This window comes from Grammomys surdaster, unplaced genomic scaffold (assembly GCF_004785775.1).
Source record: "Grammomys surdaster isolate TR1022 unplaced genomic scaffold, NIH_TR_1.0 126118, whole genome shotgun sequence".
NCBI lineage: Eukaryota > Metazoa > Chordata > Mammalia > Rodentia > Muridae > Grammomys > Grammomys surdaster.
Window position 1 is genome coordinate 4,874,049 of NW_021620926.1, and position 23,273 is coordinate 4,897,321.

At 44.6% G+C, this 23,273-nt stretch overlaps 1 protein-coding gene and 1 pseudogene across 1 annotated transcript; both read right to left on the reverse strand.

The window, feature by feature from the left end:
* Nucleotides 1–1,011: 1,011 nt before the first annotated feature.
* On the reverse strand, nucleotides 1,012–2,309 carry LOC114611656 (annotated as a pseudogene).
* Nucleotides 2,310–5,152: 2,843 nt separating this feature from the next.
* Mis18a (MIS18 kinetochore protein A) lies at nucleotides 5,153–14,745 on the reverse strand. Its single transcript, XM_028756420.1, has 5 exons — nucleotides 14,439–14,745; nucleotides 11,645–11,711; nucleotides 10,276–10,398; nucleotides 6,096–6,192; nucleotides 5,153–5,395 (listed from the first exon to the last, which is right to left on the reverse strand). Exons 1-5 carry the CDS (start codon nucleotides 14,743–14,745, stop codon nucleotides 5,321–5,323), a joined length of 669 nt encoding a protein of 222 aa, XP_028612253.1. The 3' UTR covers nucleotides 5,153–5,320.
* Nucleotides 14,746–23,273: the final 8,528 nt, after the last annotated feature.

The window sequence follows — 23,273 nt, forward strand, 5'->3', positions numbered from 1 at the left end:
ATGTGGTGAAATGCGCCCTCTTGTGGCCTGATTCAGATAGACGAAGAAGAAGAAGAAGAAGAAGAAGAAGAAGAAGAAGAAGAAGAAGAAATAATCCAGCTCTGCCTAAGTGATGCTGACCTAGGGTACTTGGAAGAGGTGGCGTGGACAGGCAGCCCCCAGCTCAGCTGCCACACTCTTGAACGTGACCAGTACCTCAGGAAGTTCAAGTTCTAGCTGTGAATTGCAGGGGAGGCCAGAAGTGTGTGTTTCTGAGACCTCTGCCACAGAGATCTCCATCCTGAGTGGTTTCAGAACTCTAGGGGAAGACTCTGCCACGTGGGATGCCTCAGCACAACCCCACTGGGACCTCGTCACACTGGGGATTGCATGCCCCAGGAAGGCATTCCCACTAGGTTCCTGTTCTTCCAACCCAGGCGAGGCTGTGCGGTAGTATAGTTCTTTGTCAATGCAGAGACCCTGGGGCCACTTACCCCTGCAAACCTGAGACGCCTGCTCTTAGATCATCCTTCCTGGGAAGCGCAGTGCATCCCAACACGGAGAACCTTCCTTCAGGTTGGCATGCGTCTGTGCCCTGTGTTCATACAAAACTGTTGCTGGCTCTCCCGGCACTGGGTCCGCTGGGTGCAATAGGATGCTCTCTGATCTATTTACCTCCAAATTCCCCTATTGACATTTGCACATCTGCAAATCGCTCATGCTGCCTGTCTGCTGGACTTGCTGCTCACACTTGGCACACACAGTGAGCACCAGGCTGTGATAAGAGTCCTGTTTCAAGTAGTCAGGTTTTCCCCCTCCGATTCTAAAAATTCATCGTACTCGGTTAGAGAAAAGAAAACAAAACATTTTTTTTCTTTTCTTAAAGCTTTTACTTTGAGACATCATGGAAAACTGAGAGGTACACACATGGAGAAGACATGATCACAGAATGGAAACAGCACAGAAGCATCAGTGCCTGCGGCTAATGCTGGAGCTGGAGTTTGACATGATACAGGTGCTGGAGGAATGGACTTAGTATTCCTCTCCTTCTTCCTCACCCTCACCTTCCACAGAATCCACACCAACCTTCTCATAATCTTTCTCCAGGGCAGCCATATCCTCGTGGGCCTTAGAAAACTCTCCCTCCTCCATGCCCTCACCCACATACCAGTGCACAAAGGCACACTTGGCATACATCAGATCAAACTTGTGATCTACTCGGGCCCAGGCCTCAGCAATGGCTGTGGTGTTGCTCAGCATGCACACAGCTCTCTGGACCTTGGCCAGGTCACCACCAGGCACCACAGTGGGAGGCTGGTAATTAATGCCAACCTTGAAGCCAGTAAGACACCAGTCCACAAACTGGATGCTGTGCTTGGTCTTGATGGTGGCAATGGCAGCATTGACATCTTTGGGGACCACATCACTATGGTACAGCAGGCAGCAAGCCATGTATTTACCATGGCGAGGGTCACATTTCACCATCTGGTTGGCTGGCTCAAAGAAGGCATTGGTGATCTCTGCTACAGGGAGCTGCTCATGGTAGGCTTTCTCAGCAGAGATGACAGGGGCATAGGTGGCCAGAGGGAAGTGGATTCCAGGGTAGGGTACCAGGTTGGTCTGGAATTCTGTCAGATCAACATTCAGGGCCCCATCAAATCTGAGGGAAGCAGTGATGGAAGATACAATCTGACTAATAAGGCGGTTAAGGTTAGTGTAGGTTAGGCACTAAATGTCAAGGTTTCTATGACAGATGTCATAGATGGCCTCATTGTCTACCATGAAGGCACAATCAGAATGCTCCAGGATGGTGTGGGTGGTGAGGATGGAATTGTAGGGCTCAACCACAGCAGTGGAAACCTGGGAGGCTGGGTAGATGGAGAACTCCAGCTTGGACTTCTTTCCGTAATCAACAGAGAGCCACTCCATCAGCAGGGAGGTGCCCCCTCCAAAGCTGTGGAAAACCAAGAAGCCCTGGAGACCTGTGCACTGGTCAGCCAGCTTGCGAATCCTGTCCAAGACAAAGTCAATGATCTCCTTGCCAATGGTGTAGTGGCCACGGGCATAGTTATTGGCAGCATCCTCCTTGCCTGTGATGAGCTGCTCAGGGTGGAAGAGCTGGCAGTAGGTGCCAGTGCAAACTTCACCTATAACTGTGGGTTCCAGGTCTACAAACACTGCCCGGGGCACGTGCTTGCCAGCCCCTGTCTCACTGAAGAAGGTGTTGAAGGAGTCATCTCCTCCCGCAATGGTCTTGTCACTTGGCATCTGGCCATCGGGCTGGATGCTATGTTCCAGGCAGTAGAGCTCCCAGCAGGCATTGCCGATCTGGACACCAGCCTGGCCAACGTGGATGGAAATGCACTCGCGCGTGGTTGCTACGGGTGAGAAGGCGAGGGTGATAGAAGCAGACACCAGGTCCAGTGACTGTTCCTGACAACTAAGAGTCGAGGTAAGTAACGCAATGAGCCAAAACATTTTTTAATACAAGTATTTTTAGCCGTGTGGGAGGAGAAAGACACAACAGTAGAATGATCTCAGGTGGGTAATTACATATGTAAATGAGTTGAGTTTGGTAATTCCCCCTCATTCCTGTTTACATAGTTGATGTTTTATGCTAAGCCCTGCACTTAGGGATGGTTCTTTTTATTCTTTTTTTTTTTTTTTTTTTTTTTGGTTTTTCGAGACAGGGTTTCCTCTTTGTAGCCCTGGCTGTCCTGGAACTCACTCTGTAGACCAGGCTAGCCTCGAACTCTCGAACTCAGAAATCCGCCTGCCTCTGCCTCCCAAGTGCTGGGATTAAAGGCGTGCGCCACCACCGCCCGGCGGTTCTTTTTATTCTTATATGTTGATTCTAAAATATTAAGGGAATTTTAGACAAAGCCACTTTTCTCAGCTTAGCGTTGGCCAGTGGTGCCACTTCCACTTGTAACTCATGAGCAAGTGGAAGGGAGAAAACTGCTCTTTTCATTTAAAAACCATTATTTGTGGCCTCCAGTGTTCAGGGCCCCACTCTGGGTTCTCAAGCCAGACGGGAACATCTTAGTCTTGAAGGAACAGTTCCCTCAAGTCTAGAATACAAAAATCAATCAAAGCACTGAAGCAAGTGATTTACTGATTGGGGAAGAATGGCCACCTCCACTGAGCAACCTGCAGTCCCCAGAAGGATGTTGCAAGACCCTGGAGGGAACAAAGCAAGTGTGAGACACAGCATGCCTGATGAGCAAATCCTCAGCCAGCCAGATGAAAAGTACAGGGCAGATCAACAGGGTGGGCGACAAGGGCCTAGTGGGTAAGGTCATTTCTCCAAGCTGGAAGACCTAAATTGGATTTTTGGGGCCCACAGTAGAACAAGTTCCTGAAAGCTGTCTGTCCATGGACCGTTCTCTCTCTCTCATTCTCTCTCTCTCTCTCTCTCTCTCTCTCTCTCTCTCTCTCTCTCTCACACACACATACACACACACAAATGCACACACACGTAAAAGTTGGCCAAGGAATCACACACCTCTAATCCCAGAGCTGGGGGCAGAGACAGAAGAATCCCTGGGGTCACTGGCCACTTAGTTTTGCCAAGTTTTCAAGTTCCAGGGTTATCGAGAGAACTTGTCTCATAAACTAAGTTAGAGAAAGATAAAGGACAACTGGCATCAACCTCTGGTCTCCACACATACATGAACACATACGTGTCCAAGCACGTACACGAGGGAGGGGGGATTCTTGTGTCACTACACAAGAATCACTTGTGTAACTACACTAATCTAATTCTTGTGTAGTGACACGAGAATCTTGTGGCTAGTTTCCTTATTCAGGGACAATAAAAATACATACATACACACACATACATACATGCATGCATGCCAGGCAGTGGTGGTGCACACCTTTGGTATTTAGTCTCAGTGCTTGGGAAGCAGACAGGTGGACTTCTGAGTTTGAGGCTAACCTGGTCTACAGAGTGAGTTCCAGGACAGTCAAGGCTACACAGGGAAATCCTGTCTTGGAATGATGTATGACAGTAACTAGTAAGACTCCAAGTCACTAGTTTTTAAATTTTTGCTTTTTCTTTGGAAGAAATGAAGAATATAGGTATAATCCCTATGGTTAAGAGATTTTCATTTTTTACTTATCAAATGAGATACTCAGAATGGTCTTTCGTATGTTGAGTATTTTCTTCTAAATGTTAAGTTACGGAGTAGGGTTGACATAGACTGTACTGTTCTAGGGAACCTGCTGGAGAGGAAGAGGGAAGAAGCCTGACCTTTTTCAGTACTTGCTGATGTCTCTAGTGTAATACCCACCCTCATGCTGCCCAGATTCAAGCTGCCAGTGTGTTGCCAGCAGCTCAGGTATTGCTACCCTTCAGACACCGGATCCTGCAAGCCACAGGCACCTGTTGCGGCCCATGTGCCGTGTGATGCATACATCGAACTGTTAAATGAGACCACTAAACGTGGAGTTCATACATACATTACTGTTTGGATCTGAGATGCCCCCGAAGCCTCCCGGGGCCTAAGGGAATGCTCCCAGTTACACTTTAGCGTTCTCAGAATGACTAGGCACTGAGAGCCGGCCCTGCAGAGTGCTGCGACAGGCCCTCTGTACCTAGGAAGGGGGCTGGGCGGAGCAGAGCCCAGTGCATGCTCACTGAGTGTGTAGATTTCAAGGCCCCAGAATTTTTTTTATCTCACTTAAATATCAATTTAGTTTGGAAACAAAAACAAAAAACCAAACAAATTAACATTCAAGCACTTTCAAAATTTTTATTCTTATTATAAAAATTAATACATTCCTTATAAAGGTATTACATTATAGAAAATCAAAATCTAATACATTCCACTAAAATCTTACCACAGAGATTGCACTCTTGGGTAAGTATTCTACAGACTCTTTAAGCATGAAGTGGCACACAGCAAGACAACTGACAGTTTTTCCAGAGAGCCTTAAGCACTAATTTTCAAGGGTACACTGCAAAGTAGATGAGAAAAACAAGATTTTTCTCTCTACTCTTAAATACTCAAAGTATTAAAAGTAACAAAGTTTTTAAAAGATAGAAAAATACATACATATGTACATACGTACATACGTACATACATACAAACACATACACACACACACACACACACACACACATATATATATACATACGACAAATTTAATAGAAAAAGAAGACAGAAAATCATCCCAGTATTTTTATTAAAATTAAAACATCCAAATCCCATTCCAGCATGTGTCACGAACCGGCTTTATAATTCAAACACAGGGAACGGCTACCGCTCATACTAAAATAAATGCAGAGAAACAGTATGTCAGGAACAGGGTGGGCACGACGGGGAGGGGACGCAGCTCAGCTGCATCGGTCAGCCAGCTTCGATTCGAGCTCCCACAGCTTCGTTTGCAGGACTGTCAGGACATCTTCCATCTACCAAATTGAAAAGGCATGGAGAAACACGAGTGTGAGTGTGACTAATTACTCAGAGTCTAATGACTAGAATAAGCCATGCCACTCTGAATGCTATGTGTGACATAAACATGTTTGCTCTACCAAACTCGCTAGTGGAGTGACTGACACATGCTGATAATCTGATCAGCTTTAGTCACGGCCCACCACTTACAGCATGCATTCACCATCTTGCCTGTCTCAGGAAACATCAGTATTCAGCAGTGAGCTGTCTATACCAGGCAAGCCAATTCGCTTAAGGCCATAGATGGCTTAGCAGGTAAAGGTACCTGCTGCTGAGCCTGACATACTGGGTTCAATCCTGAGACCTGACTGGGGATCTAACACCCTCCACAGGCACCAAGGATGCATATGGTACACATTCAGACATGTAGGCAAAGCACACAAATACACAAACACATGAAAAAGACAACAATTTAAATCTTGCTTTGCTCCAAGGTGCATCTCTGCTCAAACAGAGTGCACGCTGTTTGGTCTTGGTGTGGAATGTGCTCAGCGTTTTTACAGCTTCAGCTCACAGCCCGGCTCCCTAACAGCCCATGAGCACTGTCTCGCCATGAAAGTGCTAAGAGGAAAACAACAGTGACATCACAGAGTCGTGTGGAGGGTCATCTGATCACTGTGGGAAATCATCCAAAGCCATAAATTTGAGTAAAATTACCTGCTTTATAGACTTCTCTGTTTCAACTCTGCTTTCAAGATTGAAAAGCTCCTTGTCTTCTGGCACGATTTGCTTTTCAGAGGACCCTAAGGTATAACTGAGGTGCAGTACATTACAGAGTTAAAGTATGAAAAGAAATAAACATAAAATTTATAGCAGCTCACAATGCCAGCTCTAAGTCCATTAGTCTGAGTACCAAATAACTAAACACAGCCATTCTCTCTTCATGAAGACCTGAGGAAGCCAAACTACATAAACTCATCCTTCCCTAGGCTTTGGCCAGATAGCACTCCGTATTCACTTTCTATTAGAAGTATGTCAATGTTGGAATAAGCCTCCTCCTCAGGTAGTCAGGCGACAAAACACCAGAGACCCAAGGATAAGCAGAGCAAACCTAAGAAGCCACTGCTTGCTTTATATGACTTTCCAGAAGAGAGATAGAGATTTTCACATTTGTGGACTAGACCCTTGATTATCAAGATCTGGACAGCCTCAGGGTTAGAGAGAGAGTCAGTTAGGAGCACTTGCTGCTCCTATAGGAGCTGAGTTCGGTTCCCAGGGCCCATATGGCAGCCCACCCTCTCTAACTCCAGTTCTGGGGGATCTGATGACCTTTTCTGGCTTCCGGGGAACCTGGCTCACATGTGGCACACACACATACATGCAGGCAAAACACTCATGACCATAAAATAAAAATAAGAAAAGCTTTAGCAAGTAAGATTTAGACAATGTGTGTTTTACACAGCTCTCTAGGTTTACGGGGATGCTCATCTGAATAAGTATTACAAATTTACTTTTTAAAAAGCAGCAGCAGCCTGGTCCATGAAAAATTCATCTGATGCCACCTCGCACATAATCTCCACACGAGGAAGGACACGCTCCTTCCGTTTCTTTTACTCATACCGCGACTTCATGCCATCTTGTCAAGTAAGTGTCCAGGCCACGGAGATGGCTCAGCAGGTAAGAGCACTGGCTGCGCTCCCAGAGGATCTAGGATCAGTTCCCAGTACCCACACCGGCAGCACAGAGTGGCCTAATTCCACCCCTAAAGATCCAATGCTCGCTCTGGCCTCCACAGGCACTGCACACATGTAATGCACAGATGTGCATTTAGGCAGAACGCCCATAATATAATAAACACATAGGATAATAAAGAAATAATAAATCTTTTGGAAAACCTATGGATTCTATTCCTGAAAAAAAGCATAGTAAACAGAATTATAGAGGGTGATTAACACCCTCTTTAGAAAAAAAGGAATAAACTGGAAAAAAAGATTTAGAATATTTTTAAAACTGTAAATAAATGTTACACTGGGCAAACACTTCTATAATAAACTCAAGATTCCTCAGCATGGGTTTATACCCTGTCCTGTAAGGTAACATGGATCCTAAATTCTATTCTTTTTTTTTAAAGATTTATTTTTTATTTATATGAGTACACTGTAGCTGTCTTCAGACACACTAGAAGAATGCATCGGATCCCATTACAGATGGTTGTGAGCTACCATGTTGTTGCTGGGAAATTGAACTCAGGACCTCTGGCAGAGCAGTCAGTGCTCTTAACCACTGAGCCATCTCTCCAGCCCCTAAATTCAATTCTTTTTTTTTTTTTTTATTTTTTTATTTTATTTTTATTTTTTTTTTTAAAAGAATTATTTATTTTATGTATATGAGTACACTATTGCTCTCTTCAGACACACCAGAAGATGGCATCAGATCCCATTACAGGTGTTGTGAGCCACCATGTGGTTGCTGGGAATTGAACTCAGGACCTCTGGAAGAGCAGTCAGTGCTCTTAACCGCTGAGCCATCTCTCCAGCCCCCTAAATTCAATTCTTAAGGAGAAAAATAACTTCAATATTGTGATCTTCTAGGGCAAAATAGTATATATTTTTTTATTTTATATTGATAGTATCACTTTAAATTTTTTTAGCCTAGCACATCCCTGTAATCCTAGCAGCTCAAAGGTTGAGACAGGAGGATCACTGAGTTCAAGACTAGCAACGGACACAGAGTGAGACCCCACCCCCACCTCAATCTTAAAATGAGAAAAATAAGCTGTGAATTCCAGCTGAATTCCTGACTGAAGGTGCACTGTGACCAGCTGCCTCAAACATTGTGAACACCCTTTCCACCACTGTACCCTCAAAGTCTGAGTCCAAAGAAGCCACTTCTTCTTTAAAAAGAAAAAAAAAAGGGTCAGCTAGGTATGGTGCAGAGCATTACTTCCAGCACTTGGGGGGTAGAGGCAGAGGCAGGTGGATCTTTCAGTTGAAGGCTAGCTTGATCTATACAGAGCAAGTCCAGGCAAGCCAGGGCTACATAATGAGACCCCGTTTCAAAAACACTAAAACAAAACAGAGAGGGATATGTTCTAATCCCACTGGATTAAAATTTCTGTCATCCATTTTATCATTATTTATTGTTAAGGAGAGATCTTGCTGGGTAACCAGGGTTGGCCTCACTCTCTGTTCAGCCTCCGGAGTATGAGGTTACAGGAGTGTGACCACATGTCACTGAGATGCCCTCTCCTTCATGGGCATGTACACCATCAGTTTGTGGTTGCTGACCTGGTGAGCATCACACAGGTTAAGGAAGCACCTCCCTGAGACCTGACCTTCTAATAAACACGGATCATCACTCACACACACACACACACACACACACACACACACACACACACACACACGCTCTGTTTGCTTAGTGATTCTTCCATGTGAACTGGTTTGTAGATTATAAAATTTTTATTTAAACTTGTCTGGCTTCAAAAGATGCTAAATATAATTGAAATTTTTAAAAATACATTGCATGAAATTCTCTAAAAATCTTGCAGAATACAGATATTTCCTCTCATTTTGGAAAAAAAAACAGAAAACATACCCAGATAATTCCTTATTACAGTAAATACCTGAACTTATATTTCTAGTCCTCTAGAATATCAAAGGGATTCCTTTAGGAAAAGATTCTTCATGCCATTCTTTTTGGGAGTTGGAGGGATTCTGAGACAGTCTTGTGGTCCCAAGGCCAGCTCTCTATGTAGCTTGAAGTCCAGATCTTCCTGCCTCTGCCTCCCAAGTGTTGAGATTCCAGTGTGCACCACCACACTCAGTTTATACAGTGCTGGGCTCTGAACCCAGGGTTTTGTACATACTAGCCAAACACTCTATTCACTGAGCTATATCCCCAGTCCCTCGTCATGAGCCATGATCCCTTCAGAGGTCAAACAATCCTTTCACACATCAGATATCCTGCATATCAGATATCTACATTACCAGTCACAACAATAGAAAAATTAGTCATGAAGTAACAACAAAAATCATTTTATGGCCGGGCAATGGTGGTGCACACCTTTAATCCCAGCACTTGGGGGGCAGAAGCAGGTGGATTTCTGAGTTCGAGGCCAGCCTGGTCTACAGAGTGAGTTCCAGGACAGCCAAGGCTATACAGAGAAACCCTGTCTCAAAAAACAAAAAAAGAAAAAAACAAAAAAAAAACCATTGTATGGTTGGAGGCCATGACAACATGAAGAACTGTATTAAAGGGCCGAAGCACTAGGAGAGTTAAGAACCACTGCTCTAAGACGTTCATAGTGAGGACAGGAAAGTGTGGACAGTACATACTGGTCCACACAACTGTTTAAAAACACCTTGCCAGGCAAACTTATACACGTGAGCCCAGACCTCCAAATCAGAAGTATTTGTTTCAAGGGGATCTTAATTTCAAAGTCAGCTAAGAGTCTGCATTGAAGCTAACGGTGGCCTGCACCTTTAGTTCCAGCACTCAAGAGGCAGAGGCAGGCAGATCTCTGAGTGTGAGGCCAGCCTGGTCTACTTAGTGAGTTCCAAGACAGCCAGGGCTATAAAGAGAAACCCTGTCTCGAAAAACGAAAGCCAAAAAAGTAAAATAAATTACAAATAAACAAAAAAACTCAATTGATTTTTACTTCAAAAAAAGATCACACATTTTCTCCTATAATCTACTGTCTATCTTTTCCAATACCAAATAAATTAGATTCAAAGTGGGGAAGAAGGTGACCACTGACTATACCATCAGAAATTATTACTCCAGAACACATATGAACCCAACAGTGTTGATTTAGTACTGTTGTTCTCACACAGCTTCTGCAGACCTAATTCTGTGAGAACCAGTCACAAGGCGGCCACTTATCTATTAGACCTACCTTTCAACAGCTTCAACGCTGAGGCAGAACAAGTCCCTCTTGTAATCCAGTTTCCTGGGAGTGCATCTGTACACATAGCCAATGCTGAGGGAGCAGCCTGTACAGTACAGCGTCTCAAGGATGCTGCAACAGAGAAACACCACCACTTAGGGAGAAAGCAGCAATCCCTATAAGAATCCTCCTTGCTAAAATCCATGAGCTGGAGGCTAGCAAGACAACTCATATAAAGGTCCTCGCTGCCAAGCATGAGAACCTGATTCAATCTCAGGACTCATACACTGAGACAAGAGTTGTCCCTGACCTACAGACACACAGACACACACACGTGACTTTAAGAAATAAAAATTAACTTCAACTAAGTAAGGTCCATAAGCCCTGAGGTGGACAGGGGCTATTCTGACCACTTGTTGTTGATGCTGTTGTTATTGTTGAGACAGGGCCTCATCTGCAGCCCAGCCCTCCTACCCCATCCTCCCATGGCAAGTGCTGGGTAACAAGACTGCATCAGCACACACAGCTTCTCTCTGACAAGATGAGGAAGACAAGAACAAAGGCAGGAAGACTCAGGAGTCTCTTTAATACTTACTTTATCTGAATGGGATATTCGAACATTACTAAAACTATTCTTAAAATCTTCAGGTACCACCTCTTGCTTCTCTGAGTTCTACCTGAATTAGTTTCTACACCTCAGCAAGACACAGTTCCTATCTGGGGTAGCAAATATAAAAGTCAGAGCTTTCTTCCTTTTTTTTTTTTTTTTTTTTTTTTTTTTTTTTTTTCAGAGCTGAGGACCAAACCCAGGGCCTTGGCTTGCTAGGCTCTACCACTGAGCTAAATCCCCAACCCCAAGGCAGAGCTTTCAACTCAGTGTGCTGAGGGTGGCACTTGCTAACACTAGTAATCAGCCAAGGCAAGCTGTCCCCTCAGCTCCAGCAGTGGGCACACAGAACCTAGGATTGTTATGTCCTTGGGATTCCTTACTTATGGCCACAGATGGCCTGTCTGAGTACCCCAGTCAGGTGTGGGGGTGGGCTCTGTATTAGTGTTTTCTGCCTGTGCCAGCACAAGGAAAAGGCAGGACACTTTCAACTTGGAGATTTTGAGATAGATATTTATTACATTTACTTTTCATTATTTTCGGCATCAAAGTCAAAGCCCTAAAATCAGTGTTAGATACAACTTCAGAATCTTAGAAACTCCCACTTCCCTATCTAAAGGGGCTATCACCATCAAATAATGGATTTTTACTTCGTTTAAAATGCATTCAATTACCATGAAAAGTTATATCCTAAGCAATCTCACAGAATGGTAGAAGACTTCCTTAAACTTAAAATTTTCTCTAACATATTCACATGAATATCTCACTTACCAACCGTCTTCATCTCTGCACTTGGACAGTTTCTGTTCCTTATCCACAGAGACGTTAGAGGAGACACCTGGAAAGAGAGCCACAATGCTTTGTTACTGTGGTTTGTTGTAGCACACCTGCCGACAGTAAGTTTAAACTCAACTCTAACTTGTATTTTAGAACTCAGAGGACTTTAGGGAAAAAAGAGCCCAAAGACTGGAGGGATGGGTGGGTGTGCACGTGGCTCAGCACTAAGGGAGAAGAGGTGGAACGAGAGTTACTTCACATCCTTCTCTGAAAACCAGTGGGATTAATAAATGAACACGATGACTCAGGAAAGAGCCATGGTGGAGCTCAGCCTGCAAGCACAAGCTGTGAGCTATAATGAAAAGCTACCAGGTAGAATGAGAGTGAGAGTGGAACCAAGAGCAAGACCAGAGACAGTTATTCCTACACCTCCAGATCCCAGCAGAGCTCCTCTAAGAGTAACAGATCCCCAGCCAGACATCTTGTGTCTGGACACATCACAGCTGGACCTGGAACACAGTACAGAACATTCCAGAGGGAAGTGAAGAAGTGCTGTCAGAGTTAGTGGAACGGCCAGAGCAACCTCTTGATTCCACCCTCCTCCATGGTGCCTCAGCTAAGCAGGCCCCGTGCTCACAAACGTGGTTGCCTGAAGTAGAAGCTGGGATGTATCCCATGAGGCTACTTTGGTTCTTACGGCTCTGGGTATCATGCAAGCAAGCCCTGAACCATCAGCACTGCCTCTTGCCTGGAGAGATGCTGTGGTGGTACAGCTTCAGTGGCTGTGTCTTCTCTGTGTTTGTTCTAGAAGAGCTGACTCCTGTCACTCCTCAGCTCAACAATAGATCCCCAGTGTCTCACCACAATCTAAAGTCCCTTCATTCCCTGGCCCCTTTCTAAAGCTTGTCTTTTTTCCATACTAGCCTGGAACCCTTTGTACTACCTGTGGGGGGCCAGAGGTTGGTGCACTCAGCATTTACATATAAAGATAACAAAAAGACATTTCCAGCACCCAAACTTGACATTTCCTTGGGGACATTTGTGATAATTAAACAACTCAAGAATGGGAAATTATAAATTTTAAATTTTTATCCATTTATGAGTGTTTTGCCTGTGTGCACCAAGTGCATGGGCGGTGCCTGGGGCAGCAGATCCCCTCCCTGTATTGGAGTTATCAACCGTTGTAAACCACCACATCAGGGCTGGGAAGTGAACCCTCGTCCTTTGCAAGGGCTTGACCACTGAGTCATCTCTCTAACCCCTAATTTTTTTAATATGTTAACAAAACTACTGAGGTTGAGAAATGAATTTATAAACATTATAAGAAAGCTAGATTGGGGCTGGAGAGATGGCTCAGAGATTAAGAGCACTGGCTGCTCTTCCAGAGGTCCTGAGTTCAATTCCCAGAAACCACAGGATGGTTCACAACCATCTATAACAAGATCTGGTGCCCTCTTCTGGTGTGCAGGCATATATGCAGGCATAACACTGTATATAATAAATAAATAAACTTTAAAATAAGTAAATAAAACTAAACAACCATGTTGTGGCTATAATTAAAATGTTAAGTGTTGAGCCAGATATAGCGGTACACATCTATAACCCCACTACTTAGAAAACTGAGATAGGATCATTAGTTCAAAGCCATCCTGGGAAACACAGTAAGATTCCCATTACAACAGAAAAACAATTAAAAACTGTAAACACCATAAACATGAACAAAGGTAAATAAAACACTTCAACTAGGGCAAGAGGGAAAAGAAATTAATCTGAAAAGTTTTTTGTTTTTTGTTTTTGTTTTTGTTTTCGGTTTCAAGACAGGGTTTCTCTGAGTAGTCCTGACTGTCTTGGAACTCACTCTATAGACCAGGCTGGCCTCGAACTCAGAAATCCGCCTGCCTCTGCCTCCCAAGTGCTGGGATTAAAGGTGTGCGCCACCACTGCCCACCTGAAAGGTCATTTTTTAAAACAACTTCTACACCCTTCTGCATTGTTTAATAGGTGCGACGGGTTAGATAATTCCAGTGAATGGGAAACTTTTGCTCCTACTGTTTAAAAGACTCAGCAAAAAGTACTAATATGGGGATAAATATAATTATTTAATTCATACAGCTTAAAATTTAAAACCTAGCAACAGTATTAATACATATAGAAAGCAAGATGGAAACGCTACAAAAACGGGGTATAAAAATAACATGAAAGACTTAACATGTTACTTTTTTTTAAAGCCATTAAAAAAGTTACTTTATCAAGAATCTCAACCCAATTTAGGCTGTCCTAATTAATGGTGGCAATGCTTGGGTCAAACTAAACTCTATCAAGGGGCTCACCCTGTAAAGAAACCGCCTAACTCTGTGGCCATATACCATACACTTAATCAATACACATAATCGGCCCCATTATCCTATGTATTATCCCTCATTTTGGAGACGAAACTGAGGCACAAGCGGTTGAACAGACTGCCCAAGGGCACTAAGCAAAGTCGGCAGCGGCGGCCTACAATTCGCCCAAACCAGCTGACAGTCCATCAAACTCGAAAACACTCCCCTGAAGGAAGCACCTTGCTAAAACGCTTGGATATTTCTTTCTGACTAATATTGGATGATGCTCAACCGCTGCCCTTCTGGGGATGGAAGATCCCAGAAAAAGACCTGTCACTCGTGAGCCGCTCGCAAGAACGCCTCTCCTACGGTTTGCTGGGACAGCTCACGCCCCCACCCCGTCCCCGGGAGCACCAAGGAACCCCCCACGCGGAAAGGCGGCACCACGGGCCCCGGCCCAAACTGACTACTCAACAGGATGCAGTTGGTGTCCTCCTGGCTGGCCACCCAGGTGAGCGAGTCGCCCAGTGGCCGGCGACAGCCAGCGCACAGGAACACCAGCGGGTTCTCCGCCGCGGCCGCCTTCTCCTCACGCCGTTTCGGCTCCAACCCCGACGCTTCTGAGCTCCACATGCTCGCCCACTTCTGCAGCCGCAGACCGCGTCTCGAGTCTTCTGACAGCCGTTTCTCCAGCAGCGAGGACTCGCTCCACTTGCCCTGGTGGTTACACGCACAAGCGGAAGAGGAGCATGTCAGCGAACAGGAATCAGCCATAACATACGAATCTGCCGCGCCGCGGAGCCTCACGGGAATAGCACAACTGCGCAAGCGCAAGGAGCAAGAGGCGGGGCACCGCACGAGGGGGCGGGACCTGGAGGAGGGCCCGGACTGCACCTAAGGCGCGTGTTCGCGGTCTAGCTGGCGCGAGCTGCGCTCTTTGCGCCTGCGTCCTCGCGTCTTCCTAAGCAAAAGCAGGCGAACTAGAGTGTTGGAGGGCGATCTGCGGGTATTTCAGTTCCTTACCCCGCCGTTGAGGAAAATTGAGGGCTTCGAATTAAATGAGCAATCGCTCACTTAGTCCTTCCACACTGTTAGTGGACATGCCCGTGCTGTGTAAGCAGACCTGGTAAGCAGGCTCACCTTCACGGAGTCCAAAGTGAATTCCAAGCGGTGTATTGCTAGTCATATCCCTGATTCTAGTCCGTCTGCTCTCGGAGACCCGCTTTCCTATATCTAGAAAAAGCAGGGATCGATGGCGAGCCAAAGACACCCCTTGCCTCAAGGACCCAGCATTACTCAAGCTAGTACTACAAAGGAAAAAGATATGAGAAGCTGGAGGGGGCAGCATCACTGTGGCTACAAAGTGAGCGTGTGTCACTCACTCGGTCTGAGTCAGAGTATGGTTCACCCTAGCCTCCAGGGCAGGAAGGACGATCAGTCTTCAGAAAGTCAGACTTTTAAAAGATCACAGGCTAGAGGGAAGAGCCGAAGGACGGATACCACCACGGACAGCCTGAATGCAGAAGTAAGAAACAACACGCAAAGACCACAATATTTTTCCCCAGTCATACTACCCAGTTCGCTTCGTTAAACTGCATCATACTTACTACCTATTTCCGTATCTCTGGTCGCTAGCAAAAAGTTTCGAATCCTAAGTCATTGACCTGACCGAGGTGGTTAGTAACTGGCTGGAAACTGGAAAGGATATTTTGCCTTCTCTAAGCACGATTTTGACTTTTTGTTTGTCTTTTGAGTCTTTTTTGTCCAGGCTGTCCTGGAATTCATTATGTAGCCCACTCACAGTGATTCCCCCTGCTTCAGCCTCCCGCATGCTAGGATTACAAGCGAGTCTTTATTCTTCACGGATTAAATGGTCAGTAACCTCCTGGACTATTAACCAAGCAATGGGATATGTGTGAGGATACCATGCCCGTATTAATTAGCTTCCAAGTAGAAGAAAATGCATCAAATAATTTAGGATTTGTCTACCCATAGAGTTGTTTCCTTCCCACTGCTTGTATAAAGTGCTGCCCTGCCTACACTATCTGTGTCCCATGCACAGCACAACCCACACGAGTTGGGCAAGTTGCATAATATCTTTGGAATTCAGTGGGCAGTTGTTTGGCTCAGACTTTGGGATCCTATGGTCAAAACTTAAAATTTTGTAGCGGGATAGCACAAGACAGCAGTCCTTTATCCTGTTTTGTAAGAAACACAACACTCATCTCAAAGCTAAGAGAGAGTGTATTCTAAAGCCAAAATAAGTGGCCATGGTCCAAGGACAAACAGACTTAGGTTTCCCCAAGTTCCAATGTGGCATCAGTTTTAATTGTGAGGGAGCACAATAAAGAAACCACCGAAATGGCCACTCAGTGATAGTAGATAAGAAAGAAAATATCCAGAGGCATCTGGAAGAGTCCAGAGTGCAGAGGAAAAGAAGCAGACAGGACATGGCCAGGGCTTCGAAAGAAGGGAGACTGTTGAGAGAGATGTGGAGATAGAGGAGATGCAGGAGGGGGAAGGGGCCAGGCCTGGAGGGCTGGAGGCCAGCATGGGCTTTGATACGCAACCACAGGTATAAGTCAAGACGACCTATATGTCCTTCTGCCAGAGGCAAGGAAATGGCTCCATTGGCACCTCTTTCACAAGTCCCTGAGGAGTACAAAATTTAACCACCAGAAATCCTTCTGTGGCCCTGCTTGAGGTGGGCCAAGACTGAACAGAGCAAGGAATACCATAAACAAACGGACTTTTCAAATACACTGGGACGTACATCAGTAGGCAGATTACAGCAAAGCAATGGGAACCCTCTACTGAAGACCTGATGCTCCCTGGCCATTCTCTTAGCATTTGAGTTAAAAGCTGGGAATCTGTTTTTATATTCTGTAAATACATCCAAGTATTTACCTAGTAGTCTGAAGGATGTGGCCTCGTACAAAGGAGGGGAGAAAATGACCATGAAAGGGGACTAAAGGTAACCCAAAGTAACTGGGCTGTGAACTTCCAACCTCTCCACATCACTGAAGCTCTGATCCCTCCATTAGCCATGTAGTCTCCGCTTCCTTCCAGGAATTTTCCTTCAAAGTTACAAGACCCTCAGTGGATGCAGGAAATAGCAGACATTACCAAATATTCTAGAACCCATGTTTTGCTGAACTAGGTGTTGTGGGAAGGGAAGGAAAAGACAGAAGAGAGAACGAATAAAGGAAGTGGGAGGAGAAATGAGCAGATGAGACCTTGAGCATTTGCTAAAGGAATTATAGTTTATTTATTTAAAGATTTATTTTTTTATTTTATGTATGTGAGTATACTGTCACTGTCTTCAGACACACAAGAAGAGGATATCAGATCCTATTCCAGATGGTTGTGAGCCACCATGAAGTTGCTGGGATTTGAACTCGGGACCTCTGGAAGAACAGCCAGTGCTCTTAACCACTGAGCCATCTCTCCAGTCCCACATAGATTCATTTTTATTTCCATGTATTTAAGGGGCCACATGAACATGTTGGAGGTCAGAGGACAACTTGAAGCTTGTTTTCTTCCTGGGGATTGAACTCAGGCTTGCTGCCGAGCATCTTCAACATCTGAGCCATCACACCAGCCCGAGCTACGGATTCTCAGAACCACACAGGCAGCTGAGGAAAACGAGAAGCTAATAACCGCTGATTACACTCACAGGCTGATCCTAATTGCATGTGCTGCCTGTCACTTGAACACCACAATGACAGTAAGATATGATTACAGGTCCCCGAAGCCGGCGGCTCGCTTCCCTAGCAGGCAAGTCTGATTGCAGCTACATTCAAAGACCATTTAGATGTGTGCATGTGTCTAGGATCCAAATGGTACCCAAGTCTGCCTTCCCTGACCAGCTAGCCCCATGAGAATGACACACTGTGCCCTCAGCCCCCAGGGACCTTCTGCCACCATTAGAGCCCTTCTTAGGGTATATAACACACTATGGGATAAGCAGGGGTCAGGGAGGGGTGACATTTATATCTGTGTTTTAGAAGGAACGGAGGAATATGTCCCTTACCTTCTTTAAAGTCCTCAGAGGCGGGATGTTCTTTAGATAGTCTTTCTGCTCTCTTCCATTTAATGAGTGGAATCATGATTTCCCAGTCCTCAACTTAACTTTGAATCTCCTGAGTGTTAAAAACAATTAAGGGAGAGCTGGAGAGATGGCTCAGAAGTTAAGAGCACTGGTTGCTCTTCCAGAGGTCCTGAGTTCAATTCCCAAAAACCCCATGGTGACTCACAACCATCTGTGATGCGATCTGGTGCCCTCTCCTGGCCATGCAAGGCATATATGCAAGGCAGAACATTGTATGCATAATAAATCTTTTTTTTTTTTTTTCCCAAGACAGGGTTTCTCTGTGTAGTCCTGGCTGTCCTGGAACTCACTCTGTAGACCAGGCTGGCCTCGAACTCAGAAATCCCCCTGCCTCTGCCTCCTAAGTGCTGGGATTAAAGGCATGTGCCCCCACCGCCAGGTATAAATAAATCTTTAAAAAGTAGGGAGAACATGTGGTTTCCAGCAAAACCGTAACAGGGTGGAGCTGAGAAACCCACACGCTCTCATCGGTGTATTTCATTCTAAAATGGAAAGCCTGAGCTCCGTGGAGCTGAAAGCAACTGGCAGAGGATGAGAGCCTGGACCGTTAAATATCAAGCACACACCCCCCCTTCTAAGAAAGCGGCCCCTCACTTCACAGAAACACCTAGAAAAGAGCAACGGTGCCAGCCAGATCTTGCTTACGATTTTAAAAAGGAAGAAACTGGTCGTCAAGGTCTTGGAGGTAAACATGTCATTGTTATCTCAAAGCATCGACCTTCATAGGACTATTAGTTTTCTCTAATGCCAAAAGGTAGCAGGAGATGTTTAATTTGTTCCCCCACCCCCGGTTCTTTTTTTAAATCAAGACTGTTGTCACACCAATAAGTTTGCCTCAAAAGGGAAAACTTCAAACTGACCTATTTAAATTATGTTCAATTAGAAAGGAAGGAAGGAGAAGATCTATAATCTGTAATAACTCATATCTATAATATGTATGTATAATATACATCATAATATATCTATAATAACTCAGTTTAAATACCTACACAAAGATATGAAATCCTTCCCTACCCCCCACCTGACCTGCTAAGCTCAACACAGGCACTTAGCTACTTATATAAACTTGATGAGTTTTAGGAAAGCCCAAAAGCTTCTGAAAACCTTTCCTTGAACCAGGAGCCCCAGTCCCTACCCACAAGTCTTGGCAGTATACCTTAAGAGTCAGAATGCCCTGTGGCTTATTCTCATTTCTCCTGAAGGTTGCCATAGGAAAAACACAAGGTTTCGAGCACACGCACACAGTGCTATCATGTCACACTTTCAAGAATGAATGGAACTCATGAGGAGTAATCTCTTGGGACATGGAAAATGGGTCAGTCAGCAAAGCATTTGCCATACAAGAACGGAATGAGAAACTGAGTTTGAGCCTCAACCCATGTTTAAAAGCCAAAACCTAGGCAGCACTAAAGGGACATGGGTCCTGGGGTTGACCTCAGGTTCTCATGCTCTCCAGGCAAGCAACACTTTCTGAGTGGAGCCAACTCCCTAGCAAAAACAGGGCTGCACAGGTATATATTATCCTAAGTCACATAAAGTGGTTTTTAAGTTATGTTCCTTACAGAAAGATCTTAAATGGAGCAAAGAGTTTCCAGCTTCAATAAAGTCAAGTTATTAACATTGGCAAAATGCCATTCATTAATCAAATATAAATTTTTCTGGACTGTTGTTTTTAAAGCAAAAATCCCAAATGTTCGAGTTACCAAATGAAGACTCTGAAGACCTGGGAGCCAGAGGCTATGGTGAAAGCCTGCTAGCTCAGAGAGGCAGAGAGAGCATGCAGCTGACCTGCTAGCTCAGAGAGGCAGAGAGAGCATGCAGCTGACCCTCTACTCCACCAACAGGTCCCAGAAGAGAAAATCCTCTTTCTCCACACTGTCTTAAATATCCTTCAATGTAAAGACTCTCTTTTCTCCTCCCTGGGTTTTCCTATGTTCACTCCCTGTCCACTGATTGTTCTGCCTCTTGACCTATTGTTGACTTTACTTAACTCTTGTTTACAAAAAGCTCTTGGGTTAAAGGTGTGTGCTAGGGCTGAGCCACACCACCACAAGAGACATGGTTTTTCCAGTTCACAACCTCAGGGTTCACAATGTGATCAAATATCCTGCAACATGGACTTCCTCAGATTTCCCACTAGCATCCTGTCTCCTATTCCAAGATCCAACCCAGGATGCCATGGTCCTATGAGATGTCTGTCTCTTATCTACATAATCTTTGGCACTTAGCTTCCCAGCTTGGACTCTTCTGAAAGACACCAGGAAGTCATTTTGTAGGACACCCTTGATTTAGCTTTTCCTAATGTTTTAATCATTATTTGTAAATGTAAATGTCACTTTTATTTCCTCAAATGAAGGGATGAGATGAGAGCCATACCCAAGCTTTACAAATATGTGGCTTGGGTTGAGCCCAGGGCGCTTCTACCTAACTATCCCTAAACCTAGGCCTGGAAGCCTCTAGCCTCCATACAATCTAGTCTTCTGTAAGCCTGGACCTTGAAGGCTTCAGCTTCCAGCCTCCCTCTGCTAACCTAGGCCTAGAATGTTTCAGCCTCTGAGACTTACTGCCACATTATCTCACTCTTTCTAGTTCTTTCTAAACTCTGGCTGGCAGGTTCAACTGAGCTGTTCTGACTCAAATTCCTCTCCAAGCTGACTGATTTAAATTCACTTCTCTCAGCTTCTGACTGAATTGCCGTGCTTGGAAAAAAAAAAAAAACCTGCCTCTGAACTCAACGAACTGAACTGCTTTGAACACAGCTTTTCTGCTCCGAGTTGAACTGAGCTCATCTGCGTTCAACTGAATTGCACTGAACTGAACTGCTCCAAACTGAACTGAATTCAGTTGACTCTCTCGCTCACTGCTTTTTAAGTAGCCTCTCTTTCTTACCTGTCTGTTGTGTGAGAGTTGGGCTTAATCTATCTCTGACTAATTCTATCAAATCTTTCTCTGATTCAACACTTTGTCTGCCCCTCACTTAGATGTCATTGTTTTGGATTAAAGGTGTATAGTAACAGCCTGTCTCTATTCCAGCCAGTGAGATCAAAGGTGTGTACTAAGGACACGTCTGTATTCCAGCTGGAATGTATCCTTGGATGTGATCCCTTACCAGAGCATCCATGTTGCTGGATTAAAATTCCTGTACAAGAATGACTGGGGCCAATGAATTTAACACCAGCGCCACAGAGGTGATGTATCCCTCAGTGCACAGGTTGAGTGACAGATGCTATCATCATTGCTTGTCCGTGATTTGAGAGGAAAGACCTGGAGTTCTTTTGGGATTGTTTTCCTCTGTGTAAACAGTATTGTTTTATGTAGTTATTCAAATTAGTAATTAACAATTTGGAGATTCTAGTTAAACTAGGCAAATGTTGTCTCTCCTCAAACTTTCACATACTAATTTGACATCCATCCATTTTTATTCGCCCACCAAGGTCTTGCCATCTAAATAGTCATGATGAATTGTACGAGTGGCAGCTTTCCTATTTCTTCCCATCCTATAATTGTGTGACACATTTGGTGAACATGTTTATTTAGCCAACAATTACTAATGGATTCACCTGTAGCCACTCCTGCTGTGGCATGCCCGTTACCACTACCACTACAGATTTTTACACATTCTGAATCTTTGTGTTATATATTTATCTTTTATTATTTAATAATGGGTGCTTTTAAGGGCCTTGCCGGCTAATTCCTGTCTCTGGATCATCTCAGAATTAGCTTCATTTGACTTCACTTTTCTCCAGACGGAATGCCTTGCTCTTTTGGAGTCTTTTTGTAGGTAGAGTGGTCGTTTTGTTGTATGTGATGGCTAGCTTTAAGCTTCAGCTTGCCACAAGCTAGTGTCAAGCCTGACTGAGGGCTCCCTGAGGTCAGGCTGTGGGTGAGCCTGTGGGGCATTTCTTTGGTTGCCTTTCTGAACATGACGTAGAAGACCCACTCTGAACATCTGCTCTACCAGTTCATGGGCTGGGCTCTGAGCCATGTAAGAGTGAAGCAAGCCAGGTGAGCAGAAGCAAGCAGGCAGCACGGGTGGATTTGTTTCTCTCTGCTCTCAGGCATGATGTGACTTAGGGGCTCTGAGTCCTCCTGCCTTGGCTCCCCCCCTCCCCCCAGTGATAAATAGAAACCTGGAATTATAAACTGGATAAACCCTTTCTCCGCTAAGCTGATTTGGTCAGTGTGGTGGTTTGACTAGAAATGCCCGCATTGATTCCTGTGTTTGATTGCTTGGCCATAGGGAGTGGCACTATTAGGATGTGTGGCCTTGTTATTTTTTGTTATGGTGGAGGTGGGGCTTTGAGATGTGCCAGTGACACACACAGTCTACTCCTGCTGTCTGCAGATTAAGAAGTAGAACTCTCAGCTCTTTGTCTAGCACCATGCTTGCCTGGACAATGCCATGTTTCCCACCATAATGACAATGGATTGAACCTCTGAAACTGTAAGCAGCCCCAATTAAATATTGTCCTTTATAAGAGTTGCCTTGGTCATGCTGTCTGTTCACAGCTGTAAAACCGTAACTAAGACAGGGTGTTCATCATAGCAACAGAAATTACAGAAGGACGTGGCATCGTAGATGACATGTGGAGACAGAGTCTGTCATTGTCCTTCAGCTGTTGATTTTTGCCTCTTGTGACCTTTTGTTTTGATTCTCTGTCCCAGAGGAGGATTGGACCAACTTTACTTTGTAAACTTCGGAATGAGGGACTGAACTGGGAGCCTAGTGTGTTGCTAAGCAAGAACCACTGAGCTATGTACACCCCCAGCCCTTAACAACGGAAACATTTTGGGGCTAACTGTGGCCTTCTACTCTCTGGGACTTCTCTACTCTCCTACTCCAGATTCTGACCCCTGACTACTAAAACCAATTAAACTTTTGTTTTCTGCTGGAGTTCACACTGGTTTATGCTGTGATGGTAGTGGAATGTCCCCAGGACAGACAAAACTACAAATACAATATATAATACATATATATATATTTCCCAGTCAAGGATTTAGCCAATTTTATTTTTTTTACCTGTGGAATAAGGGACTGGACCTAGAGCCTGGACTATTGCTAATAAAGTATGCATATGTATATGTATGTATTTATGATTAATAATTATCATGTGCATATGCATATGTATAAGTATAATACAATAAGTACAAATCTCGCCTGTGCTATTCCTTTCTCTCGGTGTTGATCTTC

Excerpts from the sequence above, each read along its gene's own strand:
- Mis18a (XM_028756420.1), bottom strand. The coding sequence starts at position 14,745 with ATGGCTGATTCCTGTTCGCTGACATGCTCCTCTTCCGCTTGTGCGTGT. Across the intron at positions 11,712-14,438 it reads CAACTGCATCCTGTTGAGTA|GTGTCTCCTCTAACGTCTCT; the intron begins GTCAGTTTGGGC and ends CTCTCTTTCCAG. Across the intron at positions 10,399-11,644 it reads TGCAGAGATGAAGACGGTTG|CATCCTTGAGACGCTGTACT; the intron begins GTAAGTGAGATA and ends TCTCTGTTGCAG.